At 46.7% G+C, this 21,028-nt stretch overlaps 1 protein-coding gene and 1 long non-coding RNA gene across 3 annotated transcripts; both read right to left on the minus strand.

The window, feature by feature from the left end:
- Nucleotides 1-897: 897 nt before the first annotated feature.
- LOC125330436 (zinc finger protein 226-like) lies at nt 898-2,766 on the minus strand. The gene is made up of 2 exons (XM_048313540.1): nt 1,429-2,766; nt 898-1,212 (listed from the first exon to the last, which is right to left on the minus strand). The coding sequence occupies exon 1, from the start codon at nt 2,662-2,664 to the stop codon at nt 1,498-1,500; it is 1,167 nt and encodes a 388-aa protein (XP_048169497.1). The 5' UTR covers nt 2,665-2,766; the 3' UTR covers nt 898-1,212; nt 1,429-1,497.
- A 684-nt stretch (nt 2,767-3,450) lies between these two features.
- On the minus strand, nt 3,451-5,001 carry LOC125330437. 2 transcript variants are annotated; one of them, XR_007205528.1, is made up of 3 exons: nt 4,663-5,001; nt 3,705-3,812; nt 3,451-3,574 (listed from the first exon to the last, which is right to left on the minus strand). It is a non-coding gene; the product is annotated as an uncharacterized LOC125330437 (long non-coding RNA). The 2 variants fall into 2 exon arrangements; XR_007205527.1 differs by lacking the exon at nt 4,663-5,001 and adding an exon at nt 3,986-4,043.
- Nucleotides 5,002-21,028: the final 16,027 nt, after the last annotated feature.

Raw genomic sequence — 21,028 nt, forward strand, 5'->3', positions numbered from 1 at the left:
GAGTCCAAGGACCTGACACCAAACATGACAGGACCCACTGTCCGACACCTGCTCAGCTGCTGCACAGGTGGAAGATGCTGAGCTGCCAACATTAGGTTTTACTCTATGAAATATGGAAACAAATGGCACAATCTGTACTTTATATTAAATAACCTGGTGATAAATGCAAAGGTACATTACCCTGGAGCTTTACCTTCGCTCTGTTGCACAACTTTCCACTGAAAAAGCAGAAAGACCTAGAAAGAAATTAATGAAATTATGGCAGCTGGTAGGGAAAAAGGAAGCAAAGCCTTCTGACACGGAAAAGAAATTCAGGCTGCAACTTCAGGACAAACTGGATGCTTCTACCACAGTGGTTAACAGCAGATTTAAAGCCATTATTAAGTTTCAAAGTTAAAGCCCCCCTGCTGACACTGAGGCTTTACACACCTTTTGGAAGTTACAGCCTTGGAGGATTTGTCAGCACCTGCCCAAGTCTGCCAGGCTAATTTCTAAGGAAGTTTTTCTTCACTAACCATTTGAATCTAAATCAAAGTGAAGAGTCTAACAGACACTTCGGGCACACCACAGAACATGGTTTTGTTATGGGAAGCTTCCCTGTGTGTGAAAACATTTAAATCCATAAGATTCCTATGCAATGAGTAGCAAAGGTGGCTTAAATTTGGTCTTCTGCTCTTTGAATTTTGTGTCCTCAAGCATTTCCTTCCACAATACTCAGCTGGATAGATTTAGTGTGCATGGTTCCATCAGAGACACAAACATATTTGAACCCCATCACCCCAAGAGTTTGCACCACCATAGCCAAAATAAAGCTTTCCCCATTATTAACAGACATTCAACCCATCACACAAAGGTGCATAAAATATTGGTACTCCCTCAGATAGAAACATTCTGAAATACAGCTGGTAACTGTTGTGTTTATTAAGGAACTGGTTTGTAAGTGGGATTTGGTTTGGTTTTTTTTAAAAACCAACATGACACTCCCCTTCAAATAAAAAGAAATGTAACAGAAAGAAGAACTCAGCAAAATACAAGGAAAGAAGGGATAGAGGGACAACTCTGGACTGTTCTAACTTAGCAAATTAACAGATCTCCAAACTCAGTGTCAAAGAGCCATCACACGCAAGAGGGCAGGGCCAATTCATCCAGTGAATTCTCATGGCCTGTGATTGCACATCCCTGCACAAAGCTTGAGCTGATGCATCGCCAATCCTGCAAACAGAGACAGCGCAAGCACATGTGAGTGATTTCAGTCTCCTCAAGCCTCCCATTTCATTACTCAGGGGTAATTAGGTTATTTTTTCATACAAAGCAGTTTAAAGCCAGGCAGTGCAATCCCTCCCAGTACAAGTTCCAGAGCTCTCTGTGATGCAGCATTCCCTGTCAGCCACTGCTGGGCAGTGGGTCTGGACTGGGCAGAGCACATACCATGGGGTGCTTTTCCAGCTCAACTGAGCAGACCTTGTTCAGGTACAAAGCAACCACAGAGACCACAAATTAAGGTTTGTCCAACTTGTGTGTGCGCTCATGCCTCCGTAGGGTCCCTGACTCGGTGAAGGAATGCCCACAGAAATTACAGGAGTAGGGCTTCTCTCCGGTGTGGATGCGGTGATGGCGCTGGAGCGATGCCAGCCGGGTGAAGGTTCCCCCACACTCCTCACAATAGAAGGGCCGTGCCCCAGAGTGAGTCTGCTGGTGTCTCTTGAGCCTGAGCAGCTGCACAAATGCCATGCCACACTCCTGACACTTGTAGGGCTTGTCCTCCCGGTGGATCACCTTGTGCTTGGACAGCAGGTTGGGCTTATCAAAACCTTTGCCGCATGTTGGGCAGGTGTAAGGTTTGAAGTTGTCTTCCTGAGACTTTGGGTTTTCAGGACAAGGCTGATCTGGGTACTCAGCGTTGTGCTGGCCACGATGCACCACTGACCAGGGGTTCCTGGCCACGCCATTCCCCAGGATCACCATGGAGCGCTCGATCTTGTGCACATTGCGCAGGTGCCTCCAGACGTCAGCTGTGCGGATGAAGCCCTTGTCACACTCCGGGCACTTGTGCGGCCTCTCGCTGGAATGGATGAGCTTGTGCATGCGCAGGTTGGCTGCGCGGGAGAACGCTTTGGCACAGATGGGACAGTGGTAGGAGTTTTCCAGCAGGTGAGCTCGCCTGTGCTCCTGCAGCTCGCTCACACTGTGGAAAGAGGAGCCACACTTCTTGCATCGATAGGGCAGAGCTTCCTCGGGGACAGGCTCCAGGTCCTCACCAAACACATCCCCAAGAGCAGTGCTTTTGTTGTCCTCACAAAGTTTCGCTATCATCCATGGTTTTCTGGGGCGTTCAGAGGAACAGCGATCTAAATCCTTATCTTCACTCTGCAGGTGGAAGTTGGTGCTGGAGGGGGCAAACTCCCCAGCTGGACTCTCACCTTGTTTCTGGCTGTAAGTGTCACAGGTTTCTTTGTCTCCACACTGCAGCTCTGCAGTAAGCTCCTGCTTTCCTGCGGGTCCAGCAGAGCTTCCAGTAGGACTGCACAAGTAATTCATGTCCACCTCCTTCTGCAGGCTACAGGTGTGGCCCACCTGCTTCGTGGCCTTTCTGGGATAATTTGAATGCTTCCCACCTGTGTCGCAAATGTTATTCTCAGAGTTCCAGTCCACGCTCACGTCCATCCTCTGAGGCAAACACTGTGTTCATCTGCAGCTCATCATCACCCAGAGCTTTGTGTCCTTCACGGTAAGTCCATCTCATTCTCAGCTCTCCTGATAGTCCTCCCTGGGAAAATAAAACACCTGTTTCATCAGTGATTCTTCTGATATCATAAATTTAGAACAGTGAAGGTATTTTTCTGATTCAAAGAATGGAACATTAGTTAAGCAGTAGGAGAAACAGAATCATCTGCTATTAGATATGTAGAAAATATACATTCAGCACACAAAACATAGACAGACTACATTTAATGAAGTTTAATCCTCTGTGATCAGCCAGCCTTCACTACCAAATATAAAGTGATAATTTCCGTTTTAAATTCACCCGAAGATGAGAATCCCAGAATGGTTTGGGGTGGAAGGGATCTTAAAGACCATCTTGTTCCAACCCCTTGCCATGGGCAGGACACCTTCCACTAGACCAAGTTGCTCCAAGCCCCATCCAACTTCTAGGGATGGAGCAGCGACAGCTTCTCTGGTCAATCTGTGCCAGGGCCTTCTCACCTTCACAGTAAAGAATTTCTTCCTAATAACTAATCTAAATCTCTCCTCTTTTAGTTTAAAAATATTCCCCCTTGTCCTATCACTATCAATGTAAAATATTGCTCTCCTTTTCTGTAAAATCCCTTCAATTACCGGAAGGTGGGATAAGACATCTCTGAATATAAGCATACATATAAACGAACACATATATGTAAAAACAAACATTTCTGTATTTCCACATGTACATAAATGTAAAACTTGCCTATTTAGTTTCAGGAGGCTTACAAAGTGCAGTTATCAAGGCAGTACAGCGATGTGCATTAAGTGAAAGCTCTTATTCACATCCCAGAAAGGCCAGCTCCATCAGCCACACAAGCCACGCTTTCTTCTGCTGGAGACATGGAAAACAATTTGGATTAGTCCTCATTAGTCACTGCCTGGAACAGCGTGGCTCAACACACCCTCAACTCCAGCCATTCCCAACAATTTAGTAAGGAGCTGGTAACAGGCGTATTCCTCACCTCCAGCCCTCTAACTGAGCTGCCGATGCCTTTGGGGCGGGAAAATTTTCCAAGGGATGCTGGCGCTGCTTGGCTTAAGAGAACTCCATGACCACGGCTGCCCATTTCCTGCAGCAAGGGGATGTTGAAATTACCGAGTGGGATGAAAAATAATAATAACAATAAATACATACATATACACGTATATGTATTTTTAAAAGAGGAGATATTTATTTGTTCCAGGCAGCATGAACCCCCAACTTTTCCCCGCTCCGGCGCCCGTTCCCCGTTCCCCGCCCTACCTGGGCGCTGCGGGTCCCGGCGCGGCCCCGCGCATCCCCCGCGCCGGCGCGGAGCCCGCGGGAGCGGCACCGGCGCAGTGGCGGCTCGGCCGAGCTGGGGCTGCCGGCAGCGGGGCGGGACCGGACACCGCGTCCCCTCCCCGGCCACCGCTCTCCGCCCGAGTCCGCGCCCCGTTCCGATCCCGCAGCCCGGCCCTTCCCACCGCCCCGGCTCGGCGAACCCCGGTGCTCCAGGAGCCTGTTCATGGAGTCACGGAATGGTGTGGGTTGAAAGGAACCTCGAACGTCGTCTCGTTCCAGCCCCCTGCCGTGGGCAAGGACACCTTCCTCTAGACCAGGTTGCTCCGAGCCCCATCGAGCCTGGCCTTGGACACCTCCACGGATGGGGCAGCCACAGCTTCTCTGGACACCCTCTGCCAGGGCCTCACCACCCTCACAAGGAAAAAAATTCTCCCACTATCTAATCTAAACCTACTCTCCTTCAATTTGAACTCATTCTCCTTTGTCCTGCCACTTCACACCCTTGTAAATAGTCTTGTCCCATCTTTCTTGTAGGCTGCCTTCAGGTACTGGAAGGCCACAACTAGGTCACCCCAGAGCCTTGCCTTCTCCAAATTGAACAATCCCAGTTCTCTTGGCCTTGCCTTACAGCAGAGGTGGTCCATCCCTCTGAGTACCTTGGTGCCCTCCTCTGGACTCACCCCAACAGGTCAGTGCCCTTTCTGTCCCTCAGCTCCAGCTCACAGCAATTCATGGAGTATCCCTGTGCCCCCCACAACTGTGGGGGGCAATAACTGTGCATCCATCTTCCTGCAGGAGTGTGGCAGGGATTGATTCATTTTCAGGCTCTGCCTTGTTGGAAGAAACAAGCTCTGCCCCTGTAAGGAGGGATCAATCCACCTCCCAGAATTCTGTGTCCCACTTCCTACTTCAATGAATCTTCACACCCAAAAGGGCATTCAGCATCTTAAGTGATGCCTCACCAGGGCCTTTCACAGTGGCACCAGTTCCTAGAGAAGTCCTTTGCCCAACACATCCGAGGATCCCACCTGCCTTCGCCGAAGCCACAGTAGGATCATGGTCCACAGTTGAAACCACTCTCCATCATCTGTGTAATCTCACAGAGATTGCTCCTGCTTTAAACCCAGCACTGGGAAGCTTTGCACTGCCTTTTCCTAGCAAAACTCCTCCAGCTTTGGGAAATGGGCTCCACAATTAGCAGCAAATACAGAACTGAAATGACAAATGAACAAGAGTGTACATTGCCAGCAGGCAAATATAGTATAGAAGAATGCTCCAAGCTCTGTATTATTTTTGTGATTTCACAGATCTTGCCAAAAATAGACATGAAACCAGAAACTGCTCTGCTGGGAGTTGAGGGTGAGGAAAAGAAATGTATCTACTCTTTCCACATGGAAAAGCGAGTCCCTTCTGAGAGCAGAGTAAGTGGCAGTTCAGTTTCTTCAGATGAGGCACTTCAAAAATAGGTTTGCAACAGTCCTTTAATGACAGTCCTTGAATCCATGAGGAACCCACACTCTGCTCGGAATGGCAAACCTTGCAGGGGAAGAACTGTCATTCCAACTTTCCCAAACTAGGAAAAAACCAAAGCAACTCAGAAGATTTCCATTATTTTACCGTATTTTTTCAGAATTTAAATGCTTAGATGTTTCTTACTTAGCCGGGCAGGGTAAAGGCTTTCTCCCACCTAGACCCAGGATGCATGGAATCACATACCCCTTCCATATTCCCTCATGGAAGACAAACACACACCCCTCCCCTTGTTCATAAGGAAAACTTTAGGAATATCTAAGAACATGCACCAATATCCCCACAGCCAAGCATGTTTGTTTGGGGAAAAGATGATGAATGACCATTTTAAAAAAATCCAAATCGTTGTTTATCACAACCACAAAGGAAGGGTGTAGTGCCAGCAAACAGTGTCCTTCCTCAGAGGGATCATGGGGGAAAAGGCCAAAGCATCTCCATGTGCTCCTCCTCAAAAGCATCAATAAAAATGATGTTTTTCTCATCCCCACTTGTCCTTCTTGGAGTTTCCTCAGAGTGTTCAGAGGAAAAGAATTCTCAGCATTCATCCCCACACTGCAGGTCAGAGTTGGTGGGTTGATTCAATCACACTTTTGGTAGGAAATCTTCAGGTCTCCTCTTCTTGGCACTGCAGTTCCATATGGATTTCTTATTGGACTGAAGGTCTCGCAGGATGCACCTAAGGCTGGAAGGTAGTGAGAAATCTTCTATCACCTCCATCTTCCCACCCCTTGTGAGGCTTCTGTGGGATCACCTGGGTGTTCCTCACCTTTGTGACAACTGTCAGCACCAGGAATCAAGCCTGCCTCCCACCTGTGGTATCACACAGCGCTCACTTGTTAGGAAATGTAGAAGCCGGCAGCGCAAACTCCTGTGCCCAGTCGTGTCTGGCTTCTTTCATGTCAGCTTCCTTGGAAAAGAAACAGGAATTTCATTAGCTGCCAGGCACAGTTAGTATTTAATCCGTCCGTTTAATTGAAAATACTTCAGTAGTGATAAATAATGCAGAGCTCTGCAAATGATGCCTCATGGGTGAGATCAAAGACCTGGGGCAGCCCCAGCCAGGGCCTCGTGTCTGCTGTTGTTGGGCTGAGATAAGACAGAGAAGGGGTTCTGTGAAAGGTAACAAAACCAGCACGTACACACCCCATACCCAGACCAACAAAAGTGTCCACACACTCATCACATTCATCAGCACAGCTCCAAACCCCCCCTCTGGCTTTGATGACACAGAACACTCTGCCAGTGTTTCCCTTTTAGCATAAAATAACAACAAAATTCAGAGATCTTGCTCTATTGGTCCTCAGACAAACACACTTAGCTCTATCAACTTCCACATACTTTGATTTTTTCCTCCTAATACTGAGGTATTTAAATGTTCTCTGCTTTCTCTTTCACATGTTGCATTTACAAGCCCATGATTTCATTAAACTCTGCATTCTAAGCCTTTCCCAACAGTCTTGATGAGTTATTCCAGCACACACACACACACACACACACACACACAGAAAATCAGCTGTAATCCTCAGGGACAAGGCAGAAAACTAACTGAATCACCCATTTCCTTGCAATATATGATTCCTATTAAAATTACATTATTGGTGTTTTGTGCCTGTCCTACATTCATATTCCCAACATACACATATATGGATGCCAAATCCTTTTTATTTATGCCACCTCACTTTTACGTGTCTTAAATGTGACAAGTCTGTCAGGGCAGATGAGGATCTGTAATGTATTTGCCAGTTAGATCTACTCTGGAGTAATTTCTTAATTTAAATTTTCTGTTAAATTCACTAAAAATGTGAACTCATGGTTCACATTGCTGTCACAATGGGAGCTTAATGTATTTTGTGAGGGATTTAACATCACATTCCATCACATTTGAATTTTTTATGGGCCACAGAGGTTTCTGACATCTGACTACTCTGTTTTAGGACTGCCATAAACACTTTAAACATTGGACTGTCCTATGTAAAACAGGGAAAAAAAAAATCCTAAGCAATGGTTCTTCTAAGAAGGAGCTGAATCCAGAGAGATTTCACTGATATTTGGCTGAAGTTTGAGCTTTTTACTCCGCAGGGGGAAGCTGGGCCCCCTTTAGCCTGCTGAACTCCAGTGACAGACCTGCAATGCCTGTTAGAGACACTGAATTTTGGAAGTACACCCACACAGGAGCCTAAGAGTGCAATTAAAAGAAGCTTCAGGATCTCTGATGCTGGGAATTGTTTCAGTGTCTCTATCCAGCTCCATCCTATTATCCTAACATACGTTTTCCTGAAGTTTGCCAGGATCTTCTACATCTTTGGGTCCAGTGAACTGGCATCTCATGAATGAGGCAGAAGAAACACTGAAACAACCCAAGTTCTAACTAGACCAAAAGCAAGACACAGTTACAGAATCCAGAGTCAGGCTGTAAAAGACACAGAAAAATTAACAGGAACAAACCAAGCAAGGACTGTAAGAAGCAGGCTGGTTGAGGAATATCTTTGTGGTGAGCTTTAGCTTCCCAAGCTTGCATTTTCCTCTGCACATACTGATGTAGACTCTCAGCAAACTTCTGGGCGAAAACTGCTGATTCTGCAAATATGTGTGACTGGAGATCCAGGACTGTAAAGGAGCCTGCCAGGCAATAACCTGACCCATCTAGTGCTGGACAAAAGGTGCCTGTGCAAGAACAGCCACATCTGTGGGCTCCTTCCATTCCTGGCTGTGGGTTTAGAGGAGCTGCATCTCTGATCTGCTCCTGCACCTTTTACACACTTAGTCTGGAGCCCCCAAAGATGCATCCCTGAGCTAAAGAGTTAAAGGGGAAATCTCTACCTGCCGATCAGTTCTTTTAATACCTGGGTTCTGCACTTATTGGTTTCTTTTCTAACAAAATTCCCAGGTCGGTCCAGGAAAGCATTTAATAATCTATTCAATAACCATTTAGTACAGAGGATTTTTACTGCAGCACTTCAGGAAAGGTAAATTAGAAGCTTTTAGTGGTGTCCCAGGAAATCACAAACTCTCGGCGAGTTCTTTTTCTTCTCCTTTTTCATAACCCTACTCGAGCAGAGGCGGGACAAGATGATCGAGTATGGTTCCTTCCAACCTGAACCATTCTGGAATTAAACGGGAACTGAACGAGCAGCTCTGGCTGCACCGGGGCCACCCTAAAACCCTGCGGGGGCATTTTCCCAGCCTCTCCCACCTCGCCCTTCGCTCCTCCCAGAGCTGGCGCTCAGTATTGGCGTCACCCAGCGCTGGGATCAGCCCCCTGTAGCAGGCACAGCCCCTGGCACAGCCTCCTGGTTCTGGCACTGCCGGAGACCAGCCCCCGGCACACCCCCGGCAGCGCTGACGCAGCTGGGGACCGGCCCCTGCCACACCTCCAAAGTGGCTGACACTGCCAGGGTCGTCCTTTGTCACACCCCCGGTGTGACTGACAGGGACAGAAACCTCCCCTGTAACACCTCCAGTGTGACTGACACTGCCAGAGACATCATTTGTCACACCTCCAGTGCGACTGAGACAGGCAAGAACCTCCCCTTTCACGCTCCCAGTGTGACCGACACATCTGGGGACCGCCCCTGTCACACCCCAAACGTGACTGACCCCAGCAGGGACCGCCTCTGTCACACCCCCAGTGTGAGTAGCACTGCCCACACCACACCCCCAGTGTGACTGACACCAGTACGGACTGCCCCTGTCACCGCCCGGATGTGACTGACACCGCCAGGGACCACCCCCTGACACCCCCAGTGTGACTGACACCGCCAGGGACCACCCCCTGACACCCCCAGTGTGACTGACACCGCGAGGGACCACCCCCTGACACTCCGAGTGTGACTGACACCGCCGGGGACCAGCCCCTGACACCCCCAGTGTGACTGACACCGCCGGGGACCACCCCCTGACACCCCCAGTGTGACTGACACCGCCAGGGACCACCCCCTGACACTCCCAGTGTGACTGACACCGCCGGGGACCAGCCCCTGACACCCCCAGTGTGACTGACACCGCCGGGGACCAGCCCCTGACACCCCCAGTGTGACTGACACCGCCGGGGACCAGCCCCTGACACCCCCAGTGTGACTGACACCGCCAGGCGTGCCCTCCGTCCCACGGCCAGCGTGGCTGGCACAGGCAGGGACCAGCTCCGTCACTCTCGCAGTGTGACTGAGGCTGAAGCTGTGCTGCTGTCACACACACCTGTGTGACTGGCACAGGCAGGGACCACCTCCTGCTCCAGCCCCCGACGCAAGTGACATGCTGGCACCATCCCCGGCCCCTGTCACACTCCGTGAGGCTGATACAGCCACCATAGGGTCCTCAGCCATGGAACACACCTTGTCAGGGCATGAAAAACCCCAAAAAGAATAAAAGTGCCCCACGTCCGCTGTGTGTTCAAGCCCACCTGCTCAATCCCTCTCAAACACACCTGCAAGTCTTTAAATTAAACACTTAAATGCCCACAGGCTCTTCAGATTCCAGGGGAAAATCATGGACATCCAACTACAGCAGAGTAAGGAATGCTGAGGTGTGGGGTGACACAGCTCCTTTTCCTGCCCCTCATCCTACTTCCTTGCTGATAACCTGCATCCTAGCTTCTCAGGACTTTGATTTTTTTCCCTCCCAAAAGTGTCCCACAGGTTCAGCAAGTCTGGGGACAAACTTGCCTGTAGTTCCCAGTCAAAAGTCATGGCATTTGGGAGACTGGACCCTCTCCTGGGACATCACTTCCACCTTACCATGGTTAACACAGCTTTCCACACAAAATATTCCGGCTGTAGGTTAACACAGGTTTTTAACAGCTCAGGATGCCTGGATACAGCGTGGGAATCTAAGAGCAGGGGCTATGTCCCTACGCCAGGCTCTGCCACGCTTGTGGCACTCTGAGTTCTTCTCCAAGCAGCTGAGCTGCCCACAGAAAATGGTGAAATGACTGCACGGGAGAGCATGAGTGCATGGTGTGTGTGAGCAATCCCTAAATATACAGGAGAGATGGGAGAAGCCTCGGGATCCAGGACTCTCTGCTAAATCAAGGCAGGGGAATCATGCCTGTGCTGTGCAGATGAGCTGTCATATTGTCTCCCACACAAGAGCGTCTCCAAAGGAACCTACACCTACTGCAATTATCCTGCAGCATATGGACATTTATAGGTCAACCTGGAAAAAAAGGAGAGTAATAGTTGGCCAAAAAAAGCAGGAACCCAGATAGTTCTCCAGTGTTATTTTGGAAAATGCAGACATTGAGCAGGATAAATTATACATACCTGAGAGCCATTAGAAAATGTCAGATCGCCTCTAAAATGCATTAGAAGGGGAAAAAAAAAAAAATCCTCCAGCTTTCTTGTGCAAGAGGAGAATGCAGTATGTAAATAATATTCCCTAATAAAAATCGTCACTGGAATGAGTTTTCAAGCTAATTCCCACCCTCTATTGTGCTGGGGACAGAGTGTGAGGCTGCATCCTGAGAGCCAAAGACTCATCATCGAGCTGAAACTCTGACAGAAGAGCTGCACTTTCATTGCTGAAGCAACCATGATGTATAATCCAGGAGCTCCTCCCAGAATGACTTCAGAGCAAACCCAGAATATTTGTTACCGTTCTCTAAATTGAGCTGGAAAAAAATAATAACTTCTGCTGCCAACTCTATGAAAACAACACATGTATCTTGACAGCAGATGATTTAAAAATGAAGACCAACCAACAATGCAATGTTCTGGGTGTTGGGGGAAGAAGAGGACTGGAAAAACCTGAAGTTTACATTTCCAAACTCTCAGCATTCACCTCTGGCTCACAGTACCTGCCGCATCCCCCAGTTTTATGCTCCTTCCTCAGTATATTTTTCCAAAGCTTCAGCCTCTGATAAGAACCAAATCCTCTGCTGGCTGATGCTTCTGCTGGAGAGCTGAGATTTCTATAATTAGCATTAGAGAGAATTTGGGGAGGGATCTGTCCTTTTTTGTTTGGGTTTGTTGGTTTTTTTGTAAATTTGGATGTTACACATTTTAACACAGAACACTTAAAACATCAGCACATTGGTTTGTAATTGCAGAGTGGAGATGAGGAGCACATCAGGAGTTGAAAAAACATTAAGTTTGCAGGAAGTGACTGAAATGTTTGCACAGAAGGGGGCAAATGGAGATAAGACAAGCAAACTGCTTGCATTCAGCTTGAGAAACTTGTACAGCAGAGATTTACCCTTTTCAAGAAAAGTAAGGGGGAAAAAAAGCTTGCAGAACTGTGCTGGGAATTATGTTCACAAAGGGGTAGAATCCCTCTTCCTTGAGTATTTTGGTCGTTGCTGGGATGACCAAGGCATGCATTTACATGAATGCCTTTTCTTCTGCCTTGTTTTTAGTTTTCTTTGTCAGAATCTTCAGCAAGAGTCAAGGCATAAAGATCATAGAATGGTTTGGGTTGGAAGAGACCTTAAAAATCATCTGGTCCAATTTTGCTGCAGGTTGTTCAAACCCTATCCAGCCTGGCCTTGAACACTTCCAGGGGTGGGGTTTTCCAGGCTGAACAGCTCCAGCAAAATCCCTTTGTGCTGCCTGTAGCCACTGACTGCACAAGGAGGACACCCCAATTGTGTTAAACACACAAAGAGCTCAGCAAAGCCCCTCTAACCCGAGAGGCACAACAGGTCTGGTTTGATTTGCATTTCACGGCCTTCCTGACCTGAACTGCAGCAGGCACAGGATCATCTCCTCACACTGGGGACAGCTCACAGAACACTTACCTGAAATAGAGGCATCTCTTCTCCGTCTGGGAGGAAAACAAGCTCAGCATTTAAATCTGTCTGCAAGGTGGGAGCAAATGAATTCCTGAGCGACTGCACAAAGCAACAAGAGCGCAATAAAACTAAACAGGTAATTACTGATGGATTATCTGGAGACACAGGCTAACACCAAACCAACCAGGAGAGAGAGCTTAAAAATACCTGATAGCCAAAGCAGAGCTCCAGAGCAGAGTAAGGCAATAGGTAATCTCATCCTTGACACCTTTGTATCTGCTTTTTTTTTTTTTTTTTTCAGAAAAGCATTTATTCAGATTAAAAAACACCACTTGCATGAATCCAGCTAAGGCTTCTCACATCACTTTACACACAGATAACCTGCAAGTACCTCTGTGACCGCACAGAAAATGAACCTTACTTTATATGAAACAACTGGCTTGCCAAGTAAAATACAGGTTTTCCTGCTCTTTTTTTCCCCCCACAGAACTGTAACTCAAACTAATGAATCAGAACATGCAAAATGATCTGAAAACACCTGGAAAGGAGAGGTTAAAACAGTTATCCTTGTTCAGCTAAAGAATCTATTGGTCATCTGGCCTAGATTTAATTAGTGAAAACCCTAAAGATTGACTAGCTCAGCACAAAATTCCTGACCTGAGCCAGTTTCATATTTGACAGGATAAAATACAGCTACTTAGGAGAGCTGGAAGAACAACACTTATGATGTGTGAATGCTGATGAGCTCTCAGGGGGTAAAGGGCTCTACAAACCCAGCCCTGAGGAAACAAATTCGAGAGATTCGACGAGTGCAGGGAATAACCAGTGCCTTTGGGTGCCCAGGATTGCCTTGGGGTGGGATTCTGGCTACTGCATCCTTTTGGGTGACTTTTAAACTGAAGGCACAGGGGGAACACAGAACAGCCAGCACAATCAAAGCCACTGTCGTAGGTAATAACTTCAAGATTCCCAAATTGCTGATAAATCCGTGATACTCATATAAAAATTAATGAGCCGTTGTCTGCAAACGGCAAAGTACAAGGCAAAACCAGATTTGTTGATGTATCTATTTGCCGTTTGCTGCCTGTCCTCGCACTGAAAGTGTTTCTGGTTATGGTTACTGTTAATTGCTTTTTATCTAACAGTGGAGCTTAGAGGCTTCAGCTGAGATGAGGTTTCACAGTGTTAGGCAATTACACAAACATGCAGATGCACAGAAATTCCCTGGTTTGTAATCTGGACGAGGCAGAACACAGTGTTATCTCGGGCCTAAAGAGAGGCTTCTGATTTGGAAAGAAAACAAGGTCTGACTGACCAAGGCAGCATCAGGGAAGGTTAAAAACTGACTCACTGCCTCCTTGTGCTTCACCTGTTAGAGCTCCCAGATTAAAAATTCAGCCACGGCTGCTTGGATTTTAACTCATCAACAGGAACACACAGAAGCATCATGTTTTCAAACACTCCACGTCTTCAGGAGACATCCCTCCTAAGGAGGGCTTCCTTGTGCAGTGTCATTATCTCCGACAGATCTGCTTTGGAAATTTCTTCTCAGGGCTCCTCCACACTGACAAGTGAATTCTCTGCATCAGAAATTATTTGTTCAGAGGCTGCCAGGCTCATCAGTCACTTCCCTGTGAAGGAGGTGGTCTGGGGGGGATTCTGCTCTTCCCCCTCCTGTTGCCCCTGCAAAAATGATGTTATTGAGGAGTCAACAAGGACAGCCTTGTGCCTGTGCCACTTGTCCCTCTGTGATGATGCTCATTTCTCTGTGTCAGGGCTGGGGACAACACTGCTGCCTTGTCCTGGCTCTCATGGCCACATCACAGCCACACCAAAGGTGAGAGGGTAACCTGGGCTGGCCAGAGCAGGACTTCCAGCCCCATGGGCTCCTTCCTTCTCTGGGGTTAGGAGAAGACACTCCTGCTGGCTGTCAGCCACAGAGCTAATTATTTGGGACATATCCATGCACACAAGCATCCCAGAAATGGGATTGTTTAACAAGCACCTTTGGACTGATGGCAGCTCTTCATGGAGTGTACGAATGATTTGTGGTGTCTCCATGTGGATGAAGAGAGGATGGCTGGATTTAGGCAGCATCCAGACTGGGGGGGTTACCAAAGGCCTCCCATGGCTCCAGCCTTACCTAAGGAAGAGCTTCTTCCTCCAGCTCTGCCTGCCACTTCATCATTAACAAAGCACTTAGCTGTCTTATCTCTGAACAGGGAGATTTCTTGTACACACATCAATCAGCCTCTCTCTAGCTGGAAAGCCTCTTTCTCCTAGCCAGCCCTTTCTGAAAGCAAAGACTCTACCACCAGAAGGAAAAATACCTTCCCCTATTCATTCTCAGACGTGGTGTAAGACAGTCTTTTCCCTAACTGAAATGTTATTTCATCCCGTGTTCACCAGTAATGAAAATAATTTTGCTTAGACAGAGATGAGGAAAACACAGTGTAGCTCAGTCTTGTTTTTGTCACCAGAGAAGATTCGATTTGGCCTCCTTGAAAGATGGCTAAGGACTCATTTGTTCTGATTATTCCACTTCGGAGCTTGTGCTGCTCTCTTCCACATTGGGAACTAGATGAACCCAGCGGTGAACGTGTCAAGCTTTGAAAGGTGTCACAGGAGGAGAAGTGTTATTAGTCCATCGTGCTAACAAAGGTGCCACACTGGATTTTCAGCCTCTCCGTTACTGCTGTATCTATGGTTTCTGAAGCCAAAAGGCAAAGGCTCATTAATTAACAAAAGAAGCTGGAAGATAATCTTGTGATTAAGTTATTGAAGTGGGACCTGGGTTGATTTCTCAGTCCTGGGCTGGTTGCTATGTGATATTATTCAGATCCCTGCATAGAGACGAGCACGGAAGGTGGCAGTGCCAGCTCCCCATAGGCTGCCGGCACTCTGGGCAGGGGCTGCTGCACAGCACATTCCTCATTATTGCCAGCTGGAGTCACCCCTGCCGGGAGACGGTTGGAAAGAACCCCCCAACTCCCAATGCACTGCACGTTCTGCAGCTGGCCTTTGCTCAAGCTTTCTATTTTTCCAGAATCTCCCGTGATTGACTACATCACTCCTCTTAGTGGGTTTTTTTTCCCCCTTTTCTTCTGTTTCCTAGTGAATGTCTTTACCTTCTGTCTGTTGCAAATGTGAACAGTTTTAATTAGGTGCTGTTGAAATGTCTTTTGCAGTTTGGCATCCTGTTTGGTTTTGCTCCTCTCGTTCTCTTTGCAGTTCTGTTCCTTCCCACATTGCTTATGTTTTCTTGTTTGTGGAAGCTTTTCTTTATATGCATAATTTAATCATGCTGCACTTCAATTTCATCTCTAATAAGCATAAATAGGGAAAAGGGCAGCTGAAGCCCATGTCTCCAGATGGTCCTTAAATAATCTTCTTTTCCTCCAGAGTGTCCCTCAAATGTTACAGGTTTCCAGCTGAACTCAAGGACAAAGCACTCAGCTCAATAGATTTGTTGTGTTTTCAAGTTATATTCTTAAATGACTAGATTTTTTCTACAACTTCAGAGATCAGATTGATCCTACACCTTCAACTGAGGTCCAGAACAGTAGGAAAGTGCTCAAGAAACTCAACAAAGAGCCAAAACCCCAGAGGTGGTGCCATTCATCCAGTTCCTCATCCCCTCTTTTTCCTGCTCTAAGGTTGAACTACTGGATTTTGCTTTTGCTCAAATTATCCTAAGTGAGACAGCAGCAAATCTTCATGGTCTTCTACCAGGTAGATTTGGTTTTGGTGTCTCCCTACTCCATCCTCAGTGCTCTAATTTATGTGCAGTGGGTGTCACAAAGTCATTTTTTATATATTAACCAGATCACTGTTGATCCAGTTACATCCAGCTTATCTGGGGAAGTCAGTAGTTTCAATTAAGCTGCATTATGCATTTACTTCTAGTTATGTAAAAAGACAGACTTTCCCTTTTATTCCTCCTGATCTGCAGCAGCAGTACCACAAAAATAATGAAAAATAGGGCTGAAGTAAAGGTCAGAAATATGACAGTTCACCTCTAACACGAGGGTATGGTCATCTACACCTAAATCCACTTCAAAGAGGGAACTTTGACAGCTCCACACAGAACCTTTTCAGCTGCAGCCTTGCAATCTCTCCCACAATCTGCTCCAGCATTTACCTTACACCCATCAGGACCAGGTTTCCTCTTGCTCCTCTATTGTGTTCAAACTGCATCTGCTTTGCTGTTGTTGAAACCTATTCCTTCTCCTACTCACCCCACATGTGGTCAGCAGGATTTTTACAAATGTGCATCTTGTTATCAGATCTTCAGGAGAAGCTGTGGATGCCACGTCCCTGGAAATGTTCAAGGCCTGGCTGGATGGGACTTTGAGGGCAGGCAAGGCAACCCCTGAGCTGCTGATGTCCATCCCACCAAAAGGGGGTGTTTGAGAGGCAAGGATGAGCCAGATGAGATTTCTGAGGAGTGGGTAAATTAACAGCGACACCTCTTTAACATTTATTCTGCTGGGGTTTGACATAAGCCATCCCCTGCCATCATATTATCAGGGACAACTGCCTTGCTGCAGGGAAATCACTGAGCCAGGCGTGGGAGAAGAGAGGATTAGGCAGGAGAAGGCTTAGGGTGTGATGAATGGGATTTACAGGCAAGCCCTCACACTGCACTGTTGCTGCCTCTGTCCATGGGAGGGGGCCACAGATGGAGCTGAGCTCTTCTCTGTGGTCCTGGTGATGGTTCCAGTCAAAATGTGGAGGACCTGGCCAGCCTCTCCTCTGTGCTTTGGGGTATCAACAAAATCCTTTGAAGGTGCTCTGGGCTGGGATCTGTGGCTTTATCCTGACCTTGGCAAGCACAAAGGCTTGTCCCTTCTTCCAGACACTGTGGGAGCACACCAGCAGAGCTGTCCTCAGCTAACTTGGGGCTGCAGTTCTATCTCTGCATGCAATTAAATCAGGAATTCTGGTAAAAGGTATTATTTTTTGCTTTTGTGTCATCAAATAAGGACATACACAAAAAAAAGCAAGTATCCTGCGGGAACTCGTGCCTTCTGATCAATGAATCAATCTGATTATGCAGAAGCATCTTATTGTTTAAAACCCCCCTGTGTTCACACATCTCACAACTTTGGCATAACACCTTACTTATACATTCTACCTACTTACACATTTCACTTGCTTATCTTACACTACTTATACATATACACATCACTCTACTTGTACATTTTCTTACCTACTTATACTTTTTACAACTGCTACATAACACAGTACTTATACATTTTACTTACTTATACATTCTACCTACTTATACATAATACAGTACATATACATTTTGCAACTGCTGTGCATGAGAACTCACATTGCTTGATTGGTTTCTCTATTTCATCCATGAGCTCCACACACACTTTTCTGATAACATGATTGATTTTAATCTAGTGCAGCACAGTCCTTTTTTATCTATTTCTTGCTGTCTTGGTATTTAGTTTTTCAGCTTCTTCTTTCCCAATTCTTTTCTAATTTAGCACATTTTACCTTTCAGTCCTTGATGAATTCCTGAGGGCTCTAACAGGTGGGGCTCCTGATCCAGGCAAGCAGTGTAAAGATGACGACAGCAACAAAACCCATCCAGCAATCAGCAGCCAAGTTAGTCCAGAAAATCCAAACAACGGGCCAGCAGAGGACAGAGAGCAAACATAAACCTATCCCACCTCTCCCCTCGAGCCTTCAGACTGGAGCTTAAGAACCCTCTTGGGGCTGATGTGCTGCAGCTGAAGGTGGAAAGGCCAGGTGAAGCCAGTGAGGGTAATCCCAGCCGGGTCCCACTCTGAGGGCTCTGGTAAAAATAACTAAAAATGGTTTGGCTGGGGCACACTATCAAGGTTCAAGTACTTTACAACAGTATCCTGTATTGTTTTCCACAGTAAACAGCAGTTCATCCTAGGGGACACCTGTTGAATTTGATTTCCTCCTTCCCTTAACCACTCACTGGAAAAGCTGCAGCCCTGCACTCCAAGCTCAGAGGTCTGTTCTGGGCCCAGAACAATTTTTTGGTAAAAATCCAAACTATTAACAAGTGACCTTTCAACTGCAGCAGATGAAATCAGTACCCTAAAAATCAATTCCTTCAGTGCAATTTTCAGGCTTCCCTGGGACATTTTGAAGGATTCAAAGCTTTGATCTGACTCATGGCTTGAGCCCTTTTTAATTCCAGCTCCACCCTGAGACAAGAAGGGCCAAAACACCAGCAAAGGTTCTGGACATGGGATGGCTCAGCCAGAAGAGAAAGATTTTTGAAGAAGCCCTTCTCAGGACAGCTTCCTGCTCAAGTTTTCCACCCCTGCATTGAAGTGACCTCCAAAATTATCCAGCATATTGCTTACCTAGTGCAGGCTCTGACACATCGCAGGTTTACTCCTGCTTAATTGAAGCAGGAGAAGCCCTGGGTAACCTGGCTCTGACAGGCACCGTGACATTTTCTTTCTGAAAGGGGAAACCTCAAAGATGCTTCTGCCTGATAAGGTCTGACTGTTTCCACATTTCCACATTTACAAAAGAAACAGGTAAAAATATCTACTTGAGAAGGAAAAAGAAGCCCTTTTTGCCATGTAGAGTGGAAATCCTAGCTTCAGAGTGAAGGCAGCTACAATCACTAGTTGTTTTTTTAAAATGCTGGCCAAACAGCTGCTGTTTGACGTTTGTGTGTGCAAAGTTACTGTACAGAAAAAGGAGAGAAGGGAGACGTGTTTGGAAGCACAGTGGGAACTGCATGCAGGGGAAAACACATGGCTCCTTCCAGCCTGGATTGTGTGATTTAGTGCTTGCCTGGATCATGGTGATGAAGGCATCACATCCAACGTGCTTGCTGGTTATTAGAAAAAAAACCCACTCGGGGTGAAGCCGGTCGGTGGTGTGAATGCAGCAGGGGAATTACCCTGGCTGCACTGCGGGGCTGCACCAGCTTTGGGTCATCTCATACTCCTCCCATCAGTGCAGAAAGCTCCAGGGAGGATGCTGCTTAATGTGGATGCCTTTTTGTGGTCCTGGGTGGAAGCCAGGCCTCCTCCAGCCTTTGCTACGGGCCTGTTCAGCATCACCTTATCTGCAGGACTGCGCTTGCTCGTGGTCAAGGAGATGCTCCGGGTCTCTTGAGCGCCATAAGAAAACTGGGAGCCAGAGCAGGGTGCCAGCAGAATTAAAGTAACATCCAGGGAATCGTCACAGATGGAGATGACACGGTCAGATGGATTTGGGTTGGGACTGCAGATGAAGTGCATGCCTCTAAGCTGATGAAAGCACAGCCTGCGTGTCAGGAGGGCACACTGCAGCGTCAGCAACCAGCTCATTCCTGCTGCCCAGGAGAACGGGAATGCTGGGCCAGCAGTGCCAGCAAGCAAGAAATGCTCTGGGGAATGGTGACAGATGACTCCAGCAGCCCTTAAAATAACACTGAGGTACTAGAGCAGGGGACAGGGGTGGATGAAGCTGTAAAAGCTGACCTGGTGGCCCGAGCCTCTTCTCCAGCACAGCACGAAACCCTGCAGCTGCCAAGATGTGCAGCTACAACACAACAAGACTGAGAGGTGCTTAATTAGAATAAAAGATCAGGGAAATAAATAAAAGCTGAAACCCTTTAAATGAATGGACAGCAAAGTCCAGCAAGCAAAGCCTGTAAAACTGCACTTCAGAGAGAAAACAGGCACTGCTGAGCTGGTGGTGGGAAAAAAGCAGGGAGGAAAGAGGGATGGGTGTTCCAAGCACTCTATCAGTCCCTGGAGCAGGCTGCTCACTCCTGGGATACCAGCTCTATCCTCTGGAACAGGAGGATCATCCTAGATGTGGCAGCAGGGTGATGATGTCCAGCTCTCCCCTCCCTTCACAGTTATCCCTGACTGCCAGCAAGAAACCAGGCACCACAAACTCCTCGGCTTATTCGTCTTCATCAATATTTTAATAGGTACTGTTTTTTTACTGTAAAAGACATCACTTCTTGTTAATTTGAGTGCTGGAATGGCACTGGCAGGCAGAATACCTTGGCTCCAAATGAACCCTGAGGGGCAAAGGGAAATATATTCCAAAGAACACCAATTGGAAAGAATCTAATTCAATAATAGATTTTGTTTGGTATCACTCTGGCACCAGCAGTCATCTTCCTGTTATTTTTAGGTTCTGATGACGCCAACAGGTTTTGTTGGGTTTTTTTTTTGTTTTTTTGTTTTTTTTTGGTTTTTTTTTTTTTTTTTTTTTTTTTTTTTTTTTGTCTTTATGGGGTTTTATTTTTGCTGTTATGCAAAAAAATCGCAAGGAGAAAATTTCCATAGTTTAATCACAAAAAATAAAATCGCAATTATTTCTAGAATTTAAGACTTGGTGTTTCTAGATCCTCATCAAAATATGCAGAGTTTTGCTGGAGTTTAGAGAGGAGGATAAGGACTCCTTGCTTAGATTTTGGGGAAGGAGAGAGTGATGGGATGAGGAAAGAAAACAAACACATATTTACCCAGCCAGAGAATAACAGGGTTTTAGATGAAGGATGTTACACAGCTCAAGAGGCAGAATTTGTGTTTAGAAATACAAAACAAACATCAGAATCGTCCTGTTTCATGTGACAGCCTCTTTCTTTGTGTTTTTTTCTTTCCAAGGGATTAGTCACGGAAGTATTTATTTGAGATACTAGCTGCAGTAGCTATACAAACCAGCCACCAAATATTATGAATTTCTGTCCGAGTATTGTTTGTGCTTTCCACCAAGCCGTGAAATTCTTGATCTGTAAAAAAAAGTCAGTTTTGAAG

This window comes from Corvus hawaiiensis, chromosome 9, assembly GCF_020740725.1.
Source record: "Corvus hawaiiensis isolate bCorHaw1 chromosome 9, bCorHaw1.pri.cur, whole genome shotgun sequence".
Classification (NCBI taxonomy): Eukaryota; Metazoa; Chordata; class Aves; order Passeriformes; family Corvidae; genus Corvus; species Corvus hawaiiensis.

Coding starts and splice junctions, on each gene's coding strand:
- LOC125330436 (XM_048313540.1), bottom strand. CDS start 2,664: ATGGACGTGAGCGTGGACTGGAACTCTGAGAATAACATTTGCGACACA.